The 24,490-nt window shown below is 36.1% G+C and overlaps 1 protein-coding gene across 2 annotated transcripts in view; it reads right to left on the bottom strand.

The window, feature by feature from the left end:
• Positions 1-5,214: 5,214 nt before the first annotated feature.
• The window catches only part of FGF7 (fibroblast growth factor 7), a 28,088-nt gene continuing 8,812 nt past the window's right edge, over positions 5,215-24,490 (bottom strand). For both annotated transcript variants that reach the window (XM_017805232.1, XM_017805231.1), the window contains exons 3-4: positions 6,381-6,484; positions 5,215-6,030 (exon numbers count right to left, since the gene is read on the bottom strand). In XM_017805232.1, coding sequence (XP_017660721.1) covers positions 5,836-6,030; positions 6,381-6,484 — 299 coding nt within the window. In that variant the 3' untranslated portion in view covers positions 5,215-5,835. The remainder of the gene's footprint in view (positions 6,031-6,380; positions 6,485-24,490) is intronic.

Genomic DNA, 24,490 nt, shown 5'->3' on the forward strand with positions numbered 1-24,490 from the left:
ACACCACACCTGGAGTGTTCAGTTTTGGGCTCCTTAGTTACTGGAGAGACGTGGACATACTGGAGAGAGTCCAATGAAGGGCCACAAGGGTGATTAAGGGACTGATGCATCTCCCCCATGAGTAAAGTCTGGGAGTACTGGGACTGTTTAGCCTGGAGAAGAGAAGGCTCAGGGGAAAACTTATCAATGTAATAAGTTCCTGAAAGGAAGGTTCAAAAGAGAACTGAGCCAGGCTCTTTCCAGTGTTTCCCAGTGATAGGTCAAGAGACAATGGGCACCAGCTAAAAGAACATCTTTTTCTTGTGAGGGTGACCGAGCACTGGCACAGGTTGTGCAAAGAGGTTGTAGGGTCTCTCTCTTTGGAGATATTAAAAAAAATGTCTGGATGTGGTCTTGGCTCCTCTGCTTGAGCAGAGGGGTTGAACCAGATGACCTCCAGAGGTCCCTTCCAACCTCAACCAGTCTGTGATTCTGTGGATAAAGTGAGACAAATTCTTTCAAATAAAGGTGGGAGAATGAAAGAACTGTGGTTGGAGATATAGGCTGGAAGTAATGCCTTTGCTCCTGTATAAAACAACAATATGGAAATAAGACACTCCATAAGGACTTGCAGGAGTTGCTCAGTGAACATCACACCATGCCTGTGTCAGTGCAGTGATGGCACATGGTCACAAAACTGAGATGCAAACCACTGAAGACTGGTCTGTAGAATGAGCTGTTTTCAGTGTTTACTTTGCAAAGGTCAAAAAAGATGTTTTTGTGTTTTAGTCTTACACTATTCTGAACACCCAAGTAACACAAATATTTCCTAATTTGGCACACTTTGTTAGCTCCAGAAAGCTTAGCCTGCAGAGGACTGAGCCCTTAAAACTGACCAGCCTAACTCCTCAAAGATGAGGAAGCTGTTACTTTATGTAAAGTGAACTTGTAATGAGTTTCACAAAGCTGTCTGGGTACTAGGTAACACAGATCCCTACTCTCCTCCTGGAGCTGAGTACATTAGGTATGTACTTTCTATTGAAATACATTGAATTTCAGCAGCCTACTTAACCTGACCCTTCAAGTTGTCACTAGGTGCCAACAGCCACCCCCTGGGTACCTGGTGTCCCCCAAGATCTGGATTACACTGAATCAAGCTCAGTGTTCAGGTCTTTCCCCATCTTCTCTAGAACACTGTTTGAGAAATGATTGTAGAAGTGAGGATTGTTATTTGATATTGGACTTCAGCTTGAATACACTGTAACCTTTGTGTGACGAGTTTATGCATCTTCATTCTAACTCCTCTGCTTTTCTGCTTAGCACTGGAGGTAAATAGTTATTCTCATGAGGAAGTCATTTCATCTGAAGTGAGTATTTTTTTCCCCTCTGTGTCAAGAGAGATCCTTTTGAAGTGCCAGGCCTCTAAATAAAAGAGTTTCCTCAATGAAACAATGAATCTTGGTAAGCTAGGATCTGCCTTCCAAACAGAATTGAAGGAAATCTCCCATTTTAGGTCTGGAATGTAAGCAGTTATGGAATTTCAGTGTCTGGAATGCTTGAGATTTACAAGCCAGCTTTCCTCAGCCAGGTATTTATTGTGAAGTTATTTACAGAGCTCAAGACTTAACACTTGGTAGCTTTAATACTATGTTAACCCCCCCTCACCTCCCAAATATTTATAATTAAATTCTGAAGTTTTATTTTATGTAAGACTATGAATTTCAATGTATGGTGTTAAAAAGCTTTTTAAGTAATTTTGTTGTGGGGGTATTATTAAAGTTAATATAAATGTCATGTTAAAAACCCTGTGGAACTTCTTGAATATTTTCCCATCTGAGTTTCTGCTTTAAATACAGTCCTGATTCTCAGCATTATTCTACTAATAGCAGAAAGAATTTAGCTTTTTTTTCTGCTAACAAACTCACCTTCTCCACTGTTTTAAGTAAACATGATTTAAATAACTGTTACCTTTTAAAAATCATCCAGTGATGTAAACAGTTGAATTTCCTTTTTTTTTTTGCTTAGTTTAAAAAAAGTACATTATTATTTCTAAGTATGGATCTCAACTCTGAGGATGCCTGTTTTCCTAATTTGGGGAAAATCGTCTAAACTGGATTTTTATTTTCTACATATTATATGTTATGAAATTACTATGGTTTTTGAAAAGTTGGTAGTGAGGAGATAGATATCCTAGGCTTATTTATTTAGACTTAGAAATATTTAGACTACTCAGATACTGGTCGTTGAGTGCAATGAAATACTGTGGTTCTCATTACTTTATTGATTTAATATTAACTTACATTTTGCTTCAGCTTATTCAAAGAGAATATACATGTTTTCTTCAAAAAGTAATTTAAAACACAGACAAGTGTATTTTAATAATTAATGGATCATGTAGTAATCTGATTATTACAGATGCTGTGCAGAGCAGTGTTTTAAAGTACTTGCAACAGAACTAACAGTGAGGCCATGTTGTACCATATCAGGTGTTTGAAAAAGTCATGGAAATTGTCCAATTGTCATTTTTTATTGTGTATTTACACCATTTTGCATACATTTAATGACACACAAGTGATGAGACAAATGTGTAATTATCCCCCTAACATGGAAGATGTGTTTTGTGTCGTTGTTTCAAGACAAATAACTTTCCTATGGAACCTAGACTCATTTAGGTTGGCAGAGTGCTGCAGGTCTCTTGTCCAATCTCCTGCTCAAAGTAGAGCCCACACTGATTGTGTAGGGCTTTGTCCAGTCAGACCTGGAAAACCTCCAAGGATGGATATCCTCCAGCCTTCTGTGAGATTCCTCAGATGAGATTTGCCCACTGCTGTGCCCCAGAGTGTTTATCAGCACTAATGCAAAAGATAAGTAATTAAGTAGAACCTTGCTAATTAAATTTAAAGAGCCTGTGTAGTGCAGCAGTTCCCACGAAACGTGAGTGGCTGTCAGAGGTGCTACTTAACCCTCAGAGCTTGTGTTTCACTCCTAAACCCCAGCCTGTGCACACTGTGTCGTGCTGGTGGTAAACAAAATAAAAAGCTGCATGAAAGCCAATGCCTCTGAAGGAAAAGCAAAGAAATTACAACTGAGGTTGGCTTTTATAACCATTTTGTTTGGGTTTGCTTGAACCTTTAGTATTATAAAGGTTACTAATGGGCCATATCTAGAAAGGAATATCTGTTTCTTTTCATACAAACGTGTTTTCCTCCCACATGGTATATTATATGTTGATGTTAACATTAGATTGTGATGTAATTGCTGTAATAGGCTTTTGTGAGGATTTCTGACATCTATTTGAATATCTGTTAAATCCTAGTAGCTTCTTTTTATTATCCTTGTCTTTTAATAGTTCGCTGCTGTGGATCATCACTTTACATTTTCCAATTATTATTTTCTACTTTTAGCACTAAACTGATTTTTTTCCTGAGTTAAAAATAAGTATTTCAGAAGAGATTTTCTGAGAGAAAGCTACGTTGAAAATTGCTCAGTTTTAAGGCCATATGACTGTGGTACTGAAGAATTGCATCGTTTGCAGTCAGGTGTCTTTCTGTGAACAGTTCCCTCACAGGACACATTTCAGTTATGACAGCTGTAAAACATAAAGCAGCCTTGGCTTACCTGGTAATGATGGTAACTTAGGGATTCATTAGAGAAAGCAGTCAGCAGTAAAGGCTAATTAAAGCTGGGGCTCAGGAATTGTATGACTGTGTTTCTATATCCTTCAATTACATAATCAAAAGATCTTTTAAAAGAGCTTGTCTACATCTGGTTTTAATTTTAAGGGTTTTTTACATATATATTCATATATTAACGTGTACTGACATTTTCATTCAAACTTCGGTAGAGCTTTTAAGCACAATCTTAATGAGATGTTATTTTCATTTTTATTTCAAAGTTTCAACTATCCTAGTTTAGGTATAGAAACTTCTGCTGGTGTGTTACTGTTGATCATGAGTGTGAACTTGGTTTCATGTTTATATATTCACAGAAAGGAGTGCAGACAATTATCAGCAAAAAAGCTTTTCATAGTACAGTCTGTTGTGATCATGGAACATGTGATAGATAAACCAGCAAGAGCACAGGGAAGGTTTACTGATACAGCTGTAGTGACACATTTTCCTGCAAGGATCTCTTTATATCTTCTTTGATTTTTGACTTGCTAATAACATAATCAATTTTCAAATGACACTATTTGTTAGACAAGTATTTCTTTGGAAAGAGAGATATTTGTTAAAGAGAATTTTTGCTGTTTTCTGTGAGTGCTCTTAAAAAGAAAGTTTTTCCTGTAGGAAAAAGTGGTAGACTCTAAACACTTGTAATGCAGCATAGGGCATATAAGACCATTATTAATTAACTTGACTGTATCCCAGTCATCTGGCAGCTGCTTCAGCTCATTTTTTGGTGATCTTTATCTAAGTGCAGTTATCACACTACCAAGAAAACATGTGGGGAAAACTGAGCAGAATGAAATGATATAATGCATTAGTCATGTAGGGCTTAGTTGAACACTTTAATAGCTGGAAAACTAAGATGTCTTTTCTTCAGCAGGTTACACTGATTGTAGCTGCAGTTTCAAACTAGTCCTACAGGCTATTTCTGTGAGTTTTGGTTCTACCATCTGAGAGTTATTTCCATTACCTGCTGGAACTGTAACCTTCTTTTACCTGGCATAACTCTGAGCCTTTAATCAGCAAGAGTATGTGGCAAAGATTTTTAAGATTTTTGCATTGTTTCTTTTGAGATGTCTATTGTGTGGTTTGCTGCAGGCTGTCATTTTTGTCTGCCATCCAATGTATGTTGGCAGGAGGGTTGTGTACTAGTCTTTGTGTCTGGTCACAGAAAAAAATTCATGCATCTCAGCCAGACCATTTTGTTATTCCTTTAGAATTAAAAGCATATGAAACAGATGCAGCTTAATAAGTATCTTTTTTTATAAATAACATTTAAATAACTTAAAACAATAAAGTTCAAATACAACTTAAAATAAAGTTTAATGCTGTAACAACAGAAAAAGCATGTATAAGGATGGAAAAATAATATTGAAAGCTGTATGCCCTAACAGGAATTATACAAAAGATAGGATATGTTACATAAAAAACCTTAATATGTCTGAATTTTTGCTTCATCGTTATATAAAATGTTAATTTGTGAAAAGTGAGATGAAGTACGTTATTTATTCCTATTTTTATTTTACATACACTATTTGAAACATCTTTTAGAGCAGCATTAGGTATTTGTTTCATTAATAGATAGGAACATTTTGTGTTAGAGTAAACTTAATTTTTCCAAACTAACTCTTTTATCTGAATACAACAATAAACATTTACAAGATTATATTTTTTTTTCTGATCATATAGTTTATGTATAGGATATCAGTTTCTTGGGGGAAGTATTTAAAATACTGCTCAGCCTCCACATTTTCTATTGACTTGATAATCTGACAACTCATTCCAGCAGCCTTAAAGTCTGACATATTTTACACAACATTATCATCTGCTTATTATTATTATAGCAGCCATATTTAAGAAGCAGATAGGTTTTTTAAATAAAATATTATCAGATAATCAAGTAATGACTTATTCTTCAGGGTAAATTAATTTAAGAAACTACCCAGTTACAATGACTAAGATAATGATTGTACAACTCTTTAGAATTTTTTACAACTTTTAGTTACTAAATCTGGTTTTGTGTATATTTTCAAATCTTTTCATGTAGTCTCTTAAAAATAAACATAAATGCGCAAGTCCAGCTTGTTCAGTTTCTCAGTAGTATTCCAGCCTCTCTTGATATCTTGTCAAATAGTCTTCTTAAAATTAATCTTCCTGCTGGAACTAGTTCTTTATAGATCATTTGGGATTAGGATATTGCCAGAGGAAGAAAGTGGGATGCTCTGTGTTCTTTCTTTGTTTTTTTACCTTTCATTGGAACCCCTTTGTGGTTTAGTGTAACAAACATCTCCTTTCCTTTGTGTGTCCATTTTGCAGAAGCATATGTGTTATAGTGGTTTTCTTCAATCAGTTCTATGAAGTTGCAGTCCTCGTTGCAGACTTTCTGTTGAGAGCAAATAATAAGATAGAGTAAGATAAGTGCAAGTGTTCTTAAATATTTAGGGAAAATGGGAGATGCATTATAAACCCTGTGTATTATTAATATTTTAATAAATAAATTTGACTTCTGAAATCTGAATGTTGAATATTTTGAAGGAATGTATAAGCTCTAATAATTGAATATATTAAATGGGCGTAAAAGTCTAGTGTGGGATGTATGAGATAAGTACAGGATACGTTTTACTTTGTTAGGAATCTGTTTTATAAAAAACCATGCTGATGCTACATCTGAAAATGTGTATCTTTAAGATTTTGCAGGGTGACTGTACACATAAGAGAAGTTTGCATCCATACCTTTCCATAGAGTCTTCCTGACTTGTTCATTGCCAGAAAGTATTCACTTTCCACTCCTTTGATTGCCACTATTCCAACTGCCACCGTTCGGATTTCTAGAATACCTGCAAAGGCACATGGCAAGGGCTGTAAAATGGTTGGTTGTTCTCCAGTCAACTCAGAAGGTTTAGCTGAACTCATATTCAGTAATATTTCCGTGTTTATTGAGAATCTGAAGCAATTGTTCTTGAAAAATGGAAAAATTACGTGTATTCATGTGCAAAAAGGGCTAGACTTTCAAAAATCCCTGTATGTGATCGTGTCTGCAAAAACTGCTTAAAAAACCGAATGGTGATAATTTTTGAGTACATTCTGCAGTTGTGATGTCAGTATAAAATTTTTCTATTTTCAAAGAATCAGTGTATCTTAGAATGTATCAGCCTCTTGGTTTCATTTGGAATATATACTCAGCCGTCAAGGTTCACAGAATTTGTGTAAAGCCTTTATTTTGAAGTCTTGTGTAGCAGTATCATCTCCTTGAAAGAGTTTAAACCTTAGAACTTGTGAGTGATAGAAAACAGACCACACAGTGTCTTAAATAAGATAAAGTATTTGCCTGACCTTTGTGTGCTTTTATGACTGATTGGAGCTGTAAAGATACGTGTATTTGAAAATCATTAAAGGCTGCTCTGAGAACTTAGTTATTCAAACCCAGAAAACATTTAGTGTTGTTTTCTATAAACTGTTTTATTTTCATCTCCCTGGTATATATCTCTGTGGTCACTATGATACATTTAAGTTACCTGCAACATAAAAAATATTCTCATGTTAGTAAAAAAGAAAAAAATTAGCAAAGGCGAGAGGATGGTGCAAGTTATTAAGGAACACCAGGTTGTTTTCAAGATTAAATATTATTAATGTTCTCTTAAGCAATAGTTTAAAGCTATACATCTGAGTTTGAGCCATTTCCTTTCACACTGAGTCACTGACAGAACTCTGCCACAGCAACTGTCCTGTGACTTGTTCTCCAAAATGGGATCTTTCAAAGGCAGCAACTCCAGGCAAATTCCAACAGTGTGGAGGCAAGTGAGAGAGAGGGAGACAGAGGCACATGTTAGATTGTCACCTGAACGATGACTTTCCTCTTTAAAAAAAATTTCATTTTTTCCCTTCCAAGTTTGCATTGACTTTTCACAGCCATCACACATACTAATAATTTTTCAATAATTGGTGTTTGGTTTTTTTTTGGAAGACATTAAATATATGTGATATTTTTCCTTTCCTATACTTCTTTATATCGTGATGTCCTTTGCTTTCTTCCCTGTTCTGCTTTGCTTTCCTCCTTGATATTACTCATGTATCAGTCCTAGTCTGTATTGTTGATTTTTATTTCCTATTTTCCTTACCAGAACAGTTACCTCTTCTCATGGTGTGTGCAGTGCTGGGCATTTGTCTTGGAGCACTTACACTTCTGTACTTCTCCATAATGCTAAGCCAGCTTTAAGTAAAGCTTTTAGACTTCTTTGACAAGTTCCACCCTGCTGCAGGCCTAGGAACAATTCTTACAAAGGGCAATTTGTAACTGAAACTAACAAAAATTATGTTAACTTTCATTTAAATTTCACTTTAGAAAAACCACAGCGAGGCTGAAAAACAGATGAACATCTGCATTTAGCCAAACAAAGAACATAACAGTGGAAGGGATCTCTGGGTCATCAAGTCCAGTGTTCTGCTAGCCTGGGAATTGCATCAGATAATTCTCTTTTCATAAACTTTGCCAATACTAAATTGGAATTGTTATTTCTTTGCCCCCAGTGTTTCTGCCGAGGGCTGTTCCAGAGTTTGATTTATTTTAATGGCTGCAGACTTCCTAGTAATTTGCAATCCGTGTTTTTTCAGTGACAGCTTCTATCCATTTGCTCTTTTGCCTGTGCTGGCCGTTAACTTAAGGAGAGGTTTATTCAAAAAAAAATCTATGTTAGAGTTTTCTATTTATACAGAATTTTAAAAAAATGAAAGCTCCAAAATGACTTTTTAAAACGAGTCATGCTAATCGGAATGGAGATTTCTTTGAGTAAGCTGATGTTGGCTGAAGTTACAGTGGTATGAAATCCTTCTACTTTTAAAAAGGAAATGCCAAAAGGTTTTGTCCAAGGCAATATTATTATTGTTACAATTTTTACATTTTTTTTTTTAGATTTCTTTTTTCTGAAGTAGGTGGTGACATTCATACTGACTTGTTGGAGTTATTTTATTTTGGTTTGGGGTACTTGTTTTTCTACTTTAGTCACGTTTCTTCCTTTATGTACATAAACTATGGAAAGAGGCTATTAAGGTTGAGAAATCATACATTGAAAGTTTATTAGTTTATCAGTGTCATCATTGCAGTTGTATCACGTGGTTAAATTTAGTATCCACACTAAATATCAGAGGTCTCTCACAGACCAGGAAGAATGATTTTGAGTAATATTCAATATAATATAGACAGAAATTTCAGTACTTTAACAGTTTTACAAGGTGCTTCTGAATATACAAATTTATAAGATGTCCACCTTTTCCCTGCACACCTGTTATGCTCAGCATAATTCTCAAAGCACAAGTTCTTTGATGATCTAGTTAATGGACTATTTAACACTTATGAACAACATAATCTCTCTATGAAAACATCTAAACTACTTTTCTATTTTTTTAATTCTCAGCTTGATATATAAATACTTAACACAAACTTTGAGGTTAAAGAGACGTGGATAATGGCAATCACTGTCTCTTCCAATTATAATTTTATACATTATATTTATTTAATAAAATTATCTTTTATATTATATCATAATTATATTACCAAAGCAGGAAATTACTAAAGAATATACCAAAGAACAAATCCATAAAATAGAGAATGTAAGTTGTATTTTTCCCTCTTTGTTTCATTTCCTTTCAGTATTCCTATTAAGTCAAGGTTTCACATTGTATTCACTATATGACAGTGTAGTCATATTGGTCTTTGTTTATTTTGTATATTCTTGGTACTCAATCCCTGTAAGAGAAGTTACAGGATGGTAAATAGACACTAGGATATGTCCTTGCAGGTAGGAACCTAATCCATCAGTAGGTGTCAAGGGAATAAAACTGTTCAACCAGAATTTTGGCCAACTGCAGATATTTCCTGTTTCTTCTATACTGTCTGTAATCATCTGCTACTGGAGGTTCTTGCCAACAGGATGTTGGGCTAAATTAAATTTGGAGCAGATATGGTTATCCTTATGCTCTGTGTGTCCATGGTCTGTTACACAGTCAGGACTGTTAGATCCAGCCAAGTCTGTGAATGTGATCTCTTTAGGTAGCTTTTTTTTTAAAAAAAAACAAACCCTCTTCTTTTTGCTCTTCTCCTTCGTTTTGAAGTTCTCTATCACTGCAATGTCTTTGAGACTAGGCAGGAACAACATTTGTGTACTGGAAACTAACCCAATAATCTCATTTTTCTTGCTGGAAAGAGCTTTGCTGCTGAGTAATTGAAGGTAATTAAATTCAACATCACTGTAATATAGTCTAAAGATTAGCTTTGTAAGGATGGGAACATGAGTTCAGCAAAACTCACCAAAGCTAAAGATTGTTCTGGTATTCCATTTTTCACTGCCTTTAAGACATGAACTGAATTAAAATGTCTTTGTTTCATTGCTCCTCTACTGTGTAGCTGACCTTCAGTGTTCATGCTGATTCTTTTCAGGAGATTCATTGGAAGGAGGTAAATCTCTTTATTAGTAGAAAAATGGTAATAGAAGTAAACTCTCTATGCTGTGTTATGTTTATAGGCCATTTTATACATAAAGACAAAAATTTATGCAAGAGAATTATAAGATTTCAGCTAACTCAGTGGAGGCAGGATTTTATCCCTAAGGTGGTTTCCTCAGAGCAGCAGGAGAGGTACAGTAAGTTAAAATCTTTTCAGAAAAAAACTCCGCACAGAAATAGGAAAAAACGAACAGGCACACATGTGAGATTTGTCTGTGCCAGTTTCTAAGTGTTATTTTATGTAGCACCAGATACTTCAGAAAAATGATAAAGAACTAAAATCTACAGTCAGAAGTTCTACTAAGGAAAGCCTCTTCTCCTCAGTCTAATACTGCACCATTCCTTGTCTTACATTAGCAATTCCATTCTTAGGTGCTTCCTTTTGAAGTAAAGAGTTTTAATCCTTTCAGCCTCTATTCATGAAAAGAAAAAAGTCATCAAGCTAGGATGGGAAATAGAAAATTGTTATATGTAGATTGTTTCATTGAAATACTCTTTTCATGCTCTAATAACCAAAATTGCTTTAGAGGCGTGCTTAAATTGATAAGAAGTTGATGAGAAATTCAGAAGGCCAAACTTCAACAAGGTCTTAAATACCCCTGATGTAAAAATGAAAATGTAAACTGTGTTTTTCGGTAACTTTATCTAAAGCATCCCCATAGAAGTTCGGAAGAGGTTTAAGAGTAGACTTGAATATACCACAAAGTAACTGGGAAAGAAATCAGATTAAAGCCAGAAAGAAAAAAACAACGACCTAGAGATGGGCATACAAAATTGAAAACAACTGTAATTTCTATAAAATCAGCATGAAATTCCAAACAATTTTATATGGTTGCACGGTCAGTGTATCAAATGTAGCTTAAAATTCCTGTAGTGAGTGAACTTTCCTGCGGAGCTGAAATTCTGTCTGGTGTGCGTAAAAGACACTGAGCTGAGATGGGCTACAGTTTGTCTTTAGAAAAGATGACTGTGGATGATGGCAGCATTCTTTTTAACCACTTGGTGCAAATTAAATAGCAGACAGTTGATATCCAGTAGGGAGGAAAAAAAAAAAAAGACAAAAAAAAGACATAAAACAACCCTTTAGGCTGACACAGCAGTTTTAGTGGGTGAAAAATATATTGGGGTTTGGATAAAATTTACATCACAAATGAGGTGAGTTTCCTGGTATTGTGGTCTGGAATGGCAGTTGCTCAGTGCTTTACAAGCAGACATTTTTATGTTTGGACTTATTCCATAGTACCTCAGGCTGGATATTTATGGAGAAAAATGGGCGTTTAGCTGTATCACTGATACAGATTTGAGCATTCACATGGGAGATAATTCTTTCCTGATAAGCAGTATTTGATAATTTTGTTTGTTTTTAATCACCTATTAATCACATATTAATAATTTTTTGATTTGAGTAACGTGTTCACATTAACATTTTCATCTTCCTTTTATTTGCTAACTTTTTTTTTTGCTTTTACAACACACTGGGACATTTTATTTGTTTTAACGAATCTGTGCTTTTATTGCTACACAATCCATTTACAGATTATATTGGAGTAATTTCTATCAGTATGCAGCTAAAGGTCAATAGGCAGAGTCTCTTTGTGTTTACCCATAATATCCTCAAATAAAAATATCTATCACAAAGTAGTGAGAGCCTTGTGATTTAGCAAAACTGGGGCATTTTGTCTTTAATCATTTTGCAGCCAAGGGGCTGAAAGAGCAATTGAAATTCTTGCTCCTGAGAGCTGTAAGGAAACCAGTGAGTGCTGCTCATGGCTGAAGATCTAGCAGGCAGCTCTAACCTGTCCAGAGGGGTTTTGGAAGAAAAGAGGGAGCAAAACCACCGAGCTAGGGATCTTTTCACATGTCAGGGATCTGCCCCACTAGGCCAGGTAAGATTGTTCGGGAAGATTCTGGCAGAAATTTTGAAGTACACATTGTGTTCAGTCCCTCATCTGCTCTTTCTGCAGACATTTCCCGTGTTGCAGGTATCCCCTCAATGTCTGTCATTCCTGGTCACTGCTCCTCGATTCGTTAGAGTTTCTGTAGATACTAATTTAAAGAGAAATTTGGACATCCATTACATTTTTCAGCAGTTTCATCCCAGTGCTTTTCTATTCTGTCAGGTGCATTTGTTACAAGAAAATGTTTAAGGATAAGGTAGAAACCACTAAGAAGACTTCGATAGTCTTCTAAATGCTGGAAAGAAGGAAAGGAAAAGTATGTTTTTTAAGGACAGGAAAGCAAAAGCTAGTATAGAAGCTAGTTGTTATTATTTTCTTTTTAAAAAATAAGTAACAGATAATATATTTAATACTGATTTTTAATATAATCTAAATTCTTTACAAAACCAAATTTTGTGTGATATGTACAGCACTTTATTTCTTGTGGCCTCTTTCTGCACTGAAGTAATAAAAAACAGTCTGTTGCTGATTTTTAGGGGTAGGGAGGTTGATGGTAGTTTTAGGGCACTGACAGTTCAGCACTTGTGAAGAATGTGTTTGTGCAACACCCTTTCCTAGGCAGAATTGTCTTAAGATAAAGTATGTGGAATCTCAAATAGGGAAGGAGGAGGCAGAAAGGACTTGGATGGAGAATAAGTCAAAACAAAATGAAACCTCTATTTTTCACTAACTTGTGTTTTTAATTAATTGAATTTAGAGCACATATTTATGAATTCAAGTGACCTTTGCAGATGGTTCAAGGCCAAGAAAAATGATCTCATTGTTGCTTACACCATTGAATGGTATTTAATGTAATTTGTTCTTTTGCTCTGGGATTTAATAAGTTAATGTCTGTGCCTCTTAAAGCAAGAAAATGCAAATCTCAATGGTCAATCATACAGTGTCTTGGAAAACTTTCACAGTCTTAGTGTGTGTGTGCATTTGGTGAGCCAGCACTGTAAATACCTTCATTAGCTGGCTTATTAGTTTTTCTGGAAAAGTCTATCAGTAAAAGGAATGCTTTCATTGGACAGTTTTGTAAAGTCATTGCTTTCAGGAAACATTACCTCTTTCTATCTCATTTTTAAAAATAGTGGCTATATTGTGAAGTACTTGTATGTGTTTAAGTTATTTTGATTCTTAATAATATTTTTAAATGTCGGTGCAACAATTTGCGTGCTCATTCTCTCTCAAATATAAAATCTAATGGTAAAGAATTTACTGTGAATTAAAGTATTAATTTAAGATATTTTGTAATATGACTTAATTTTTACCCTTCCTATTGTTAAATTAAAACTGATAGAAAGTAGAATTTGCATTTGTGTTGTGTACTTTCCTTAGCAAGAGCATGAAGGAGTTTCCTGGACGGTACCTGAGAGAACTTATGTTTATAAGCTTTATAAGCAGAAAGGGATACACAAGTGTATGTTTTAATGGTTTTCAAAGCAGAGATGAAATTTTCTTCTCCCCAGGAATTTTCTGTCTATGGATATGATTTTAACGAACAATTAATTATGGTAACAGAAAACAAGTTGGTACATAGATTCACTATCACTTTGTTCTTTTAGCTTCTCCTTGAGATACTCAGAATTTTGATTAATGGCTTAACCACATATATGTTGTTGTTTACAGCATGGACCAATATGGAAGGCTAAAAAAAGCTTTTATTTAGGGGCTTTGTGCTGTATCCATGTGTGCATTTGCTGTGCATGTGTAGAATATCTGAGGCACTGTAGATGTGAATATGGCTGTAAAAATGATCTGCACATAAACAATGGATCTGTCAAAGATTTTCAGGAGAAGAGTTGAAGCTACTGCTTCAGCAAGGTGCCAGACATCTGGATATCATGGATAAATATTCAAAGCACTCAAAACTCCTGTGTTTGTCCTGTGTGTAATTTCCAAGCAGGAATTGTAGTTGTCTGAGGAAACACGATTAAAGGTAGGGAGATATTTCTTGAGGACTCAGTGCAGCATTTTGTTAAACATCCTCAAGTAGCAGGATTTGCTTATAAGATTTAGTCCATGTGCAGAAAATGTTTGATTAAGCACAAATAGCTGATGTTTAATTGCCTTTTTGCAATTCACTGGACATAAAAACAGTGGGCATATAGAATTAAAAAGAAAATCAACTAATGGCTAAACAGAAATCCATCAAAGAATTTTTTGTACTCTGTTGGGTTCTCATTTATTGATAATTTTAAGTATTCCTTATTTGACATTACATTTTCCATAAATTTCTTCACTAATTTTCAGTCCTACAAACTGATTAATACATGCATTGCTAGATAGAACAGCTTTCTGATAAACCATTGTCCTGGTGATACTCAACAGTTGACAGATAAGTTAGTTAAGGAAGTTGAGCCATGTCAAGGTTTCTGAAAGACACTGCTGACTTGATATCTCTGTGAAGGTAGCATGAAAAATGCAAGACAGGAACCAAATATAGGAGGGAAGGTACAACAGGGACTAAAATGACTGTTTGGAAATGCTGTTATTTTACTAACTAGATCTGTTCTTTGCATGTGTACTTGGACTTGTGGGTGTTTACCTTCATGACAGAAAGGGAAGGGGTAAGCCAAGTGCCACTGTCAAGTCTGCACTGGTCAAAGTGTTTACACAGTCTCTCGTGCATCATCAGATGTATGATCTGCTCCTCCAACTATGCATTGCTGGTACCACAGCGAGAGGTGCAGAGTCTGGTTTGAACTTCCAGGCTGATGTTTGGAAATACACCTTCATTTTCACTTACAAATTTAATTTGATCTGCAGCGGGAAATATTAAGAGCCATAATACCTTTGGTTTTTAGTTATTTTTCAAAGTGAATAAATGTAAAACTGTGCTTGTCAGTTTGCAACACGTAGTAAAGATTCCCTCCCCTAATCACTGGAGTGGGGATTTCAGCCACCATATGGCAGTTAATAATTGCTGAAGAGAAATAGCTTAGAATTTCCAAGTATTTTTCTTTATTGTCCAACCTCTTTGGCCTCAGTTTTGTATTAACTCTCTGCTAATGTTTTTGGGTTAGATGGGTTTATAAATCAAATGCTTCATTCTTACTTGAAAATGGTAGTATAGTAAGAATTGGTCTAGGACATTCTGACTCTAAATTGCCTTCTCCTGAGTAGGTCTCTGTCAAACATTAGCACTTCAGGCCACTGTCTTTCCAATATTTCTCTTGACTTGATCGTCAAGACCAAAGGCTGTGGCATTTTTCACTGAAGTAGATCATAAAACTATGGAACTTTTCAATTTAGAGGTGTGACTTGTGAATAGCAGTATACAGTAACAAGTGAACAACATGCTGCCCCAGGCAGTCATTCTCTTGTGAATGTCTCCTTAAACTTATTAGACCCCCTCACTTTGCTGATCTCCTCTGTGCTTTATATAAATATTTTCTTGATCAGCCTCTTATACAGCATGTAGTCATTTCTCATTTTTGCAGGAAACTACATTTCCCTTCAATAAAAATTGCCTTGAAGCTAAACATATGGTTATAATGAAGAATAATATTATTTTTTAGAGTTAATACTGTCATGTAAAATCCAAGTCTTAATCCTCAGTCTGAAAAAGTGCTCTCTTATTACAGCATTAATAATTTACTGATATGAAAAATGGAAAAAAAAATAGTTGAATGACTGTTTACAAAATGTAATTGTTTCCAAGCACTTAAGAAAAGTAATGATTTAATAGTTCAGAGCTGAACTTGTACAAAAAATACTTTCCCTACAGCTCAAAGAAAGGATATTTCTAGTATTTAAATCTTTTCTGCCAATTTCACTGGGTTACATGATCTTTTCAAGCTTTGTAGACTTTCAGAATATATCTTCAAAACAGCAATAGTAAACGTAAAATGTTGCTTATTAACCTTTTCACAGCAAAATATGATAAACCACCTAGAGGTGCAAGACTTCCCAAATTCAGTTTCAATGCCTACAGCTACTTTGATTATCTGAATCTGGAAAATCCCACGGACTTCTGTCTCTTCAAATTCTTCCATAATGCAAAAGTTTTAAAACAGATTCATTTGTGTTTATTTTTGTTACTCTGCTGTTTTGTGTTTTCATCTAGTAAAGAGCTGGTGTTCTCCTTGCCCCCTTCCTGGGTAGAATTAGTGATCACAGTTAACATTAAATTAGTCATGTCATTCCCATGAAGACCTTTTCTGGTTTTCAAAGAAAAACAGGAGTGCATATTCACACACCTTTTCTGTATGTAAGAAAACAAATTATCCATTATCTGAATTGTGTTCTGAGGAACTTTAATTCCATGTGCGTTTCCTGTGTTGTTATGGCTTATCACCTGGGTAAACTGGCTGCAGGCTGTCACAAAGATGACCTAAGGACTGCCCTCCTGTGTTCTTTCAGGAAAATTTCATATTATACATTGCTGAGAAAAATTACTAAAAGCTATTATTAAATGCTTGTAGAATGACCATGACATTCTGCAATGTGTTATCAGTTTAAATATATAGTACAATGCATTTTTATTAGTGAAAATGCTCCCAGATGTGGCTAGTAACCGAAATTATTTCAAATATGTAAAATTCAGAAAGTGGATGCATAAGAAAGAAGGTGGCTGCAGGATTCCAGAGCTTGAATGTATACACAGGGGCCTATGGCATAGAAGCAAATAGTTTTAAATGGTCTGAAGCTTTAGACAGTAAAATTTTGTTTCACATAGTTAAGAGCTCTTTTCAGTCGTAAACGCTGCCATCCTATTGCAAGAGATAGACATCTTTTCCCACTCGGAGTCGTTCTGTAAAATGCAGGGCAAGCACAGCCCAACTGGATACATTTTAGTTCCATTTCCAAGTCGGATCTGCTGTTTGGTGCAGGATCAGCTGAAGCTGGACATGTAAATATACCAATTACAGTGTCTAGAGGAACACAAGCAGGCACCACGTAATTCCTGTCAAGGTACAAAATGCAAGAAGCTGCTGGGAAAATCTCACTAACCCCTCACTGCATCGCAGAGTGGGGATTGATAGAAACCATCTGGCTCACTCCTGCTGCCTTCAAAACCCCACTGGACATATATTTATATGATATGGTCTCTCAAATTGTTCTAGTTTGTTGCTGACAAATAATTTAGATTTAGTTGAACTTTCAAAATCTGTAGAAGTCCAAAGACTAAAATATAAACTAATAAAAGGCAGAAATTAAAAACCTCTCCAAATCAAAAGCAATCTAAAAATTTGATCCAATCCTGATAAATAAATTAGGATTTTCATACCAGATGTTTCTCCTGTATTGCTCAGTATATGGATCAAAATGTGTGTAAAATATCCAACAAATTTTTTTTTCAAATAGCTTAAGAATTCCTTGTCTTAATTTTGCCTAATGTAATTAATTTCCTTCTAATAACACACTGGTTTTACGTGACTAAAATTTTAAGCCTGACTGGAAGCCTGACTTTAGGGAAATCAATCGAATGTTTGCCATTACACACAGGCAGCACTTTGGAACCTCCCTCTTTTTTTACATGACCAGTTATTTATAAATGTGTTACTGTCACCCAGTTGTTATCTTTAGTCATTATCTAGATTTACAAGCCCATATCAAAACTGAGAAAAACAGAAGCCTCAGCACCAGTGGAGAAAATTGTTCCTGGCTACAGGACCAATTGCCATTACCAGAGCAAAGATACCATGGGAGCTGCAGCCTAGTCTGTATTTGTTTGTGTGATTTTTAATCTGCCTTTTTAAATTCAGCTGAATTGACCTGTTGGAAGATCTGGGGTTTTTTTCAGTTTTGACTGCAAATGCCAGGATGTAGAGGAAATGCAGGATGTAGAGGAAATCAGGTGTTAACCATGGTGGTAAAAGTATCCGTGCACGCTTGTAGTTCTGTCCGTTGCATAATATCGGGAAGTCAGTGAGAAAACTATTGCAACTGGAATAATGTAAATATTTTCTAGAGTCTACAGCCTTTCTGTGCTTTGCTTTTTGCAAGTATTACATAGAAATAGCGCCCAGTTTTTTGGTGAAAGTTGCTTGTACCCTAAAAGTAGATGTCAGGGCTCTAGAACTAAGGGCTGCACATTCCAGTGTGTTGTGCTGGAAGAGTGTGATGTTATCTTATGAAAAGAAGTTATCAGTCATAGCTAAAATGTAAAAAGTCATGAAATGACTAATCAGTACTAAACAGTTAATAGAGCATTGGATTAGCCAAATTATATTATATTTCTTTAAAAGTTTTTGTTAACTTTAACGCATTTTTAGTATGGTTTTGGTTGTACACAACCCAGTTTCCCATTGGTCTTGTTCTAATTTTTATATTCCCATATGTGAATTGGTGCAGTTGTATTTATTTCAGTTTATATTAAAATAAATCTTTCAATATATTAAAATTACTAGCTTCTGTCAGCTAAAGATACCTAAAGGGGACATATAAAAGGGCAACTATGAAGTTAGAGCTGTGTATCCACTTTGCATTATCACCAAGAACCCCACCTGTAGTATTCTCTCAATTAACCAGAGGAAAATACATAAAATGTGATAGAAATCACTTCACTTTCTTTACCAACTAAGAGAAGTTTCCCGTGGCCCTGAGCTGCCTCAGGAGGGCTGGGAGCTCTCCTGGGCCTGCAAACTGCAGTGCTTCGTTTGCTTGGCTCTCCCAGCACACAGGTACTGCTGTACCACTGTACAGGGACTGTTTGTAACAAAGATGTCTGTGACCAGCCTGTTAAAGGATCTGATACCTTACATTCAGATCCATCCCAGCAGCCATATTATTGGTAGTATTGGTAGTATTCCAGATTTCCATCTCTGACAATAATCAACCAACCTGTTTGATAGATGACAGTGCAGTGCATTGGCATAAGCCTAAAGACATACTTTTTCTCTTGATCTTGAAACAAATGGAAGATTTCATTCCACTCAGTCATTTGATAACAGCTTCAGTCTTTTAGCCTTTGGTAATGTTCCACTTTTCAATTTTTCTGCTGCAGTTTGCTTTTATATGTATTGTCATGAAATTTTGATGAGCTCTACAGAATGCATAAGCAATCTGTAGCAGAAAGACCCCTTTAAAATCTGGAAAACAGCTGGTCTATGAATTGCTGATGTTTGAAAACATGCATTTCAGCTAATGGGCTTAAACAAGGACCTTGTTCAAGCAGGGGAGAGTAAAATGTTCACTTTAAGGAAGCAGAGTAACACGGAAGAGATTTCTTCCATAGGTTTATACAGGCAGAGGGCTTGGGAAAAGGTTAGTGGGCTTTTAAGGTTAGACTCTGGACTGGGTAGCAGAAGCTGCATGTGCAAGTAAAGGGGTTGCAGCTCTTCCATTCTTTTTTTTTTTTTTTTTTTTTTTTTTTTGTGGAGGATTAGCATTAAGTTTGTGTAATTTTGTGATTGGCAGACTCAGTTTGACAGCCTTTTTTGATTCTGCATTGTATTTATGATCATTTCTGCTCTGTATGGTACTGTTCTCTCCTAGTGTTTGTAACATAAAAGTGACTGTGTAACATTGAACTGAGCAGGAAATTTTTAAACTGCCTTGAAAACCGTGTAGTTAAACCAGCACAGGGCTTGGCTGTACCCATAGGGGTGTGTTCTAAAATGTATATGGAAAACCTGTTCCTGGTAAAGGATTTGCTATGCTTTTTGCTCTGACTGAAACAATTATGGCTATTCCAAGTACTTAAAGTGGTAAAGAAACCTTTTCTTTCTTTGCATGGAATATCTGTGACTTCAGCTGTGTTGCAGCAAGGAGCTGGAGAAACAGTACCAAAGTTGACTGAGATAGTAATTGTTTTTTACCACACAAAATGAGACAAAGTAATTCTGCTGTTGTTAACTAGATCTTTCTGTGCCACCTTAATTCTCCCATGACTATCAAGGTATTCTTGATTCATATGTAAATGCAAATGTCAAAAAAAAAATTACAAAATGAGACTACACTTTTACTATTAAATATATATTCACTATAAAAAAATGCTATCAGTTTTTAGTATAGAAATCTGGGTCTGTGGTTTTAATATAGGTCAGAAAAACTTAGAATAAACCTCCATTTATATCTTTCATATGGAAATATAAATTTGCACATATATTGGAAAAGTAATAGCTAACTATTTTTCAAGTTGAGTATCCTGAATTGGGTATATTCTGCTGTACTGGACTCTTAAGCCCATGTATTGAGTAGAATAGAGATAGAAACATTACTCCTACATTGATATTGTTATGATAGATAAGTCATTTTGACTTGAAAGTCAGGAAGAGATTAATGGTGGAACAGGAATTTCATTCTTCTTTACATCCAGTATTTATTACCAATGTTATGAAACTGTATCTTAAAGTAAAAGCACATGGATTTGCAGAAGCAGTAGTTATTATCTGGCATTTTTTTAAGTAAACTCAAGCCATGGATAGGCATCACAACAAAACTTTTACTGATTGCAGTAGAGCCAGACTTCTACAAATGGCATGTATTTGTTTCTTTCCTAATATGGGTCTTTCAACTCTTGAGCAAACTTTTCCTAATGAATCACAGGGTTAGATAGCTTTTCCACTAGTCAGTAACTTAACTCCTCCACAGCTGTGCAGTATTTTTGCTTTCAACAGCAACTACTTAGACTATTAATGATAGTTTGCCACAGTTGATCCCTAAGTCAATAGGAATAGAAAAGCCATATTTTGACTGTATGTTGAAAAGAGCCAATGCTATACTTCTCAACCATTACTTTCTCATGGTGATTACCTCTCTGTGTTGTTGAGAGTGCATTTCAGTCAAATGCCATGCACAGAGAGTGGGAATTATTTTTTTTCATGTAGAAATCTGTGTTAATGAAACAAATATGGCACAGTCTGACAGGGATCAGATCAGACTCTTTTGTACAGTGCCACCTGTAGATTGCAGCACATGTGATTCCATTAGATGATGTATGTATAATTCTTTAGGAATCCACTGACAGAGGCTGGTTTGGGGTGCAGCTGCCAGACAGCTCTTTAGGGGAAAACAAAGAAAGAAACCATCCAACTGTGACAGGTCTGGTGTTGGAAAAGAGTAAACCCATGGAAGCGTGTGCTATAACTGGCAATTCTGCTTGCTCAGCTCAGTTCAGCTGAAAACATCCATAAATGCATAGTTGAAGTTTGGACAAGAAGACAATATAAGAGATTGTGATCCAAAATCTTCAATATTTACAGTGCTGTATACAGACCGAAATATTCTGCGTTTTCCTGCATCACCTAAAAAGGGGTGAGCACCTGCATTCTCATTTTGGAACCCAGGCAGTTTGTCGGGGAAATAATTTGTACAAAACTTATATTTGTTAAATTTTGTCATATATGGATAAGGATGCCCCAAAGAAAATTGTTATCACAGGCACCAAAAGGTGAACAACTGATGTGAAGAGGAAGAAAGGGAAAAAGTATTTTTATAGTGGCAGTCGTACATTTTAATTGAGCCCTAGCAGGAGAAAAGTGTCTATGTTTTATGCATGCAAGATTATCAGTTACAATGATTAGGACCAAGTCAGGAAACATGAGTTCTCATGGTTTTGTCTCACACAGTTGCCTAACAGTGGCTACTTGCACATTTTTGCATCACCTGAAGTTATGTAGAAATGGAAGTACCATACATACGCTATGGGGCTTAGGCTTAAGTATTGCCCTTTGTGAAGGTAACTGAAATGTCCCTTGAGTACTTGTCAGCACTTATAGAAAATTGTCTCTGGGTTGTCTGCAGATCCTATCTGAACAGGACAGTCTACAGATACCTACTTGTGTTTATGAAATATTTTGTTATATAGGAAGGAAAAAGTCTTATTTTGGCAAAGATAGGTATTTATTACATTTCTGATGTTAAACAGTTCTGGATAATTTCTCCAATAATTTCTCACTGTAATTATGATAAATATACCTTCTATCACTTGATCATTTTCTGCTTAAATGATATAGCCATTGGAACTCATCACATTCTCTTAAATAATCTGCTTGGATCAGAGCTAGGCAGTTAATCTCTGTACTGAATTAGGGGGTCTGCTTTATATGTTATGAATTATCTGAAAAATCCTGCTTTTGGTCTGATTTGGTCTAATGATAACTCAGTGATTTTGATATAGACCAGTTTTGCTTCCAGTGTTCCTTCTGGATGAAAGTGCCCTTTCATAAGTTCTCATCCGAGTGTGTCCTTGAAGAATGTTATTAAAATAGAGTAATTCAAATTCTAGACACTGGATTACTTAGCTAAAAATTAACAGAGCATGATTTCCGTGAAATATGTGGTAATAGTTTCCTAGAAAGATGTGGTAATTTTTTTTTTGCTTTAATTTAGTTGCATGACATTAATCTTCAGTAATATAGACTGAATTTTCCAAGTCCCATAAGGATACAATCAGAAATGAAGGCATATTAAATAATTTTAGTTTGCTATTTATAATCGAGTAGCCTGGGCACCAGTTTGCTAATATGAACATTCTGATTGAAATTGGTTTATAATAATCTCAAAGCTTGGCTTTATTAATAGCTGTATTATTTTCATTGCTCAACTTAAAAGGCATTTAAAGGGACAAGTATAAGTGGCCTAGGACTCTTGCCATTTACTTTATAATTTGAGCAGACTCTCCTAAGGCTACTCTCAAAATTGATGTAACATTTGATTTCCTTTGAACTAATAAATATTTGCTATGAAGTCCAATACCAATTCACCCAAATATATGGCTGTTACACTGCTAGTAAGGTAGGAAAACGTGCCAGACCATTTGTCTTCTACACCCTCATAAGAAAACTTCCTTCTTGGCTGCTGAAACAGATGCTCAGACAGAATGCTCAGCACTTGGAAACCCAGTGCCAGTGCTGCAGGGGAGGCAGGATGCACAGCAGAGCAAGAGACTCAAAGCACCTGTGTACCTGCTTCCCTTGTTAAGTGAAAGGAAGGAGGGCATAGCCAGGCCTTTGTAGCTGCTCAGTAGTGTGAAAGGAGGATTCCTTGCAGGGAAGAGGCTTTCCATGTGTTTCCCATTGTGGTTTTCTCCACAGTTCTTATGATGTCCCTGATGAGGTAGGTGGTAGTATTTCTTTCCTGAATGGTCTTTCTGGAATCGTAATTTGGACATGAGAAAGTTTCTTTTTTTCTGACTTTTATGCAGTATTTTAGAGCGCTCAAAGGAAATTGCTTGCCCTGGAAATTATATACCTTGTTATTTGGTTTTGATTCTCAGTCTTTGTTGAAAGAATGGCTTTTTGTCACCAGTTAGTTTGAAAGTACTTGTATTTGTATACAATTCAGGTTTTGATTAGTAGCAATATTTGTAGGCAGAGCACTGAGTTTTGTCACGCTTGCGGTTCACGCGTGGTCAGAGATGGGCTTAGTACACGGCAGAGGTTTCTTTGTGTGCTGTGTTATTGCATTGCATGGGTAAGATGGTGCTAAACTAATGCAGGCAATAGTGCTGGGTGGGGAATTCAGTTGGGATGAATCTCACTTTGGGGACAGGTATTTGTCCCTGGCCTTTTGTAAAGGTAACACTCCAGTGTTTTGTGGTAGCATTGCAAAGTGACATGACTGTGATGATTTCAAGGCTTCTCAGGTGCAGTTGCCTCACACAAGCAAACATAAAGGAATGCTGCTGAGGAAGATCTTGTGCTGGCCTTTCCCACAGTGTAAGTCTGTCTCTTGTTGCAAGGCAGCACTAACAAGCAAGTCTCATTATTTGAATCGTTATGTGCTGGATTTACATAGCTGATTCCCTAAATCCTTGTAAAATTTCACCAATAAGCACTCAAGGACTGCTTGGATTTCTACATATCATCTTGCACATTATGTGCAGTCCCCAGGCTGCCCAGGCTCTTCCTAAGGAAATAAATTAGCATGGAGAAGTTAAAGTTGGTTTTGAAAGCTGGTGAAAGTTGCACTTTCCAACTGTGTCAGTACTGGCTGCACTCTCAGGATTCAGTTATCCTTTCTATTTTGCTTCAGAATTTCTGTCAGGGAGAACAACTCTTGTTTTCACAAGAAGCTACACAAGCACTGGATGGAATCAGTCTGTTCTCCACTGCCTTCTTCCCTGGACTAGATCTGCATTTTCTCCCAAATCCGTCTGCTTGATGGTCAGTTAGAGAGCCTGAACATTGCCCCCCTCAGAGTTCATAAAGAACACTCCAGGGGCAAATCTGGTCACCATGCAGTGCTGGGCACATGTTATGTAAGAAACCAGACAGCTCTTGTGAGCCTTCCCACACACCTGGCATGTAAAACTCCCCGTTTGCCACTACACTGTTCACAGCTGTGCACAAAAACCCCCCCAGAAGGATTCCACCAGTTCACCTGAGCAGCTCTGGGACTGCAGCACAGTTTCACATACAACCTTCTCCAAATGGGATGCTGATTGTAATTATTCCCCCCCCCAGTGTTTTTCAGCTCTAGATAATATGTATGTTCATCTATAATAATTTCTCT

Source organism: Lepidothrix coronata, unplaced genomic scaffold, assembly GCF_001604755.1.
Source record: "Lepidothrix coronata isolate B3197 unplaced genomic scaffold, Lepidothrix_coronata-1.0 Scaffold11, whole genome shotgun sequence".
Taxonomy (NCBI): domain Eukaryota; kingdom Metazoa; phylum Chordata; class Aves; order Passeriformes; family Pipridae; genus Lepidothrix; species Lepidothrix coronata.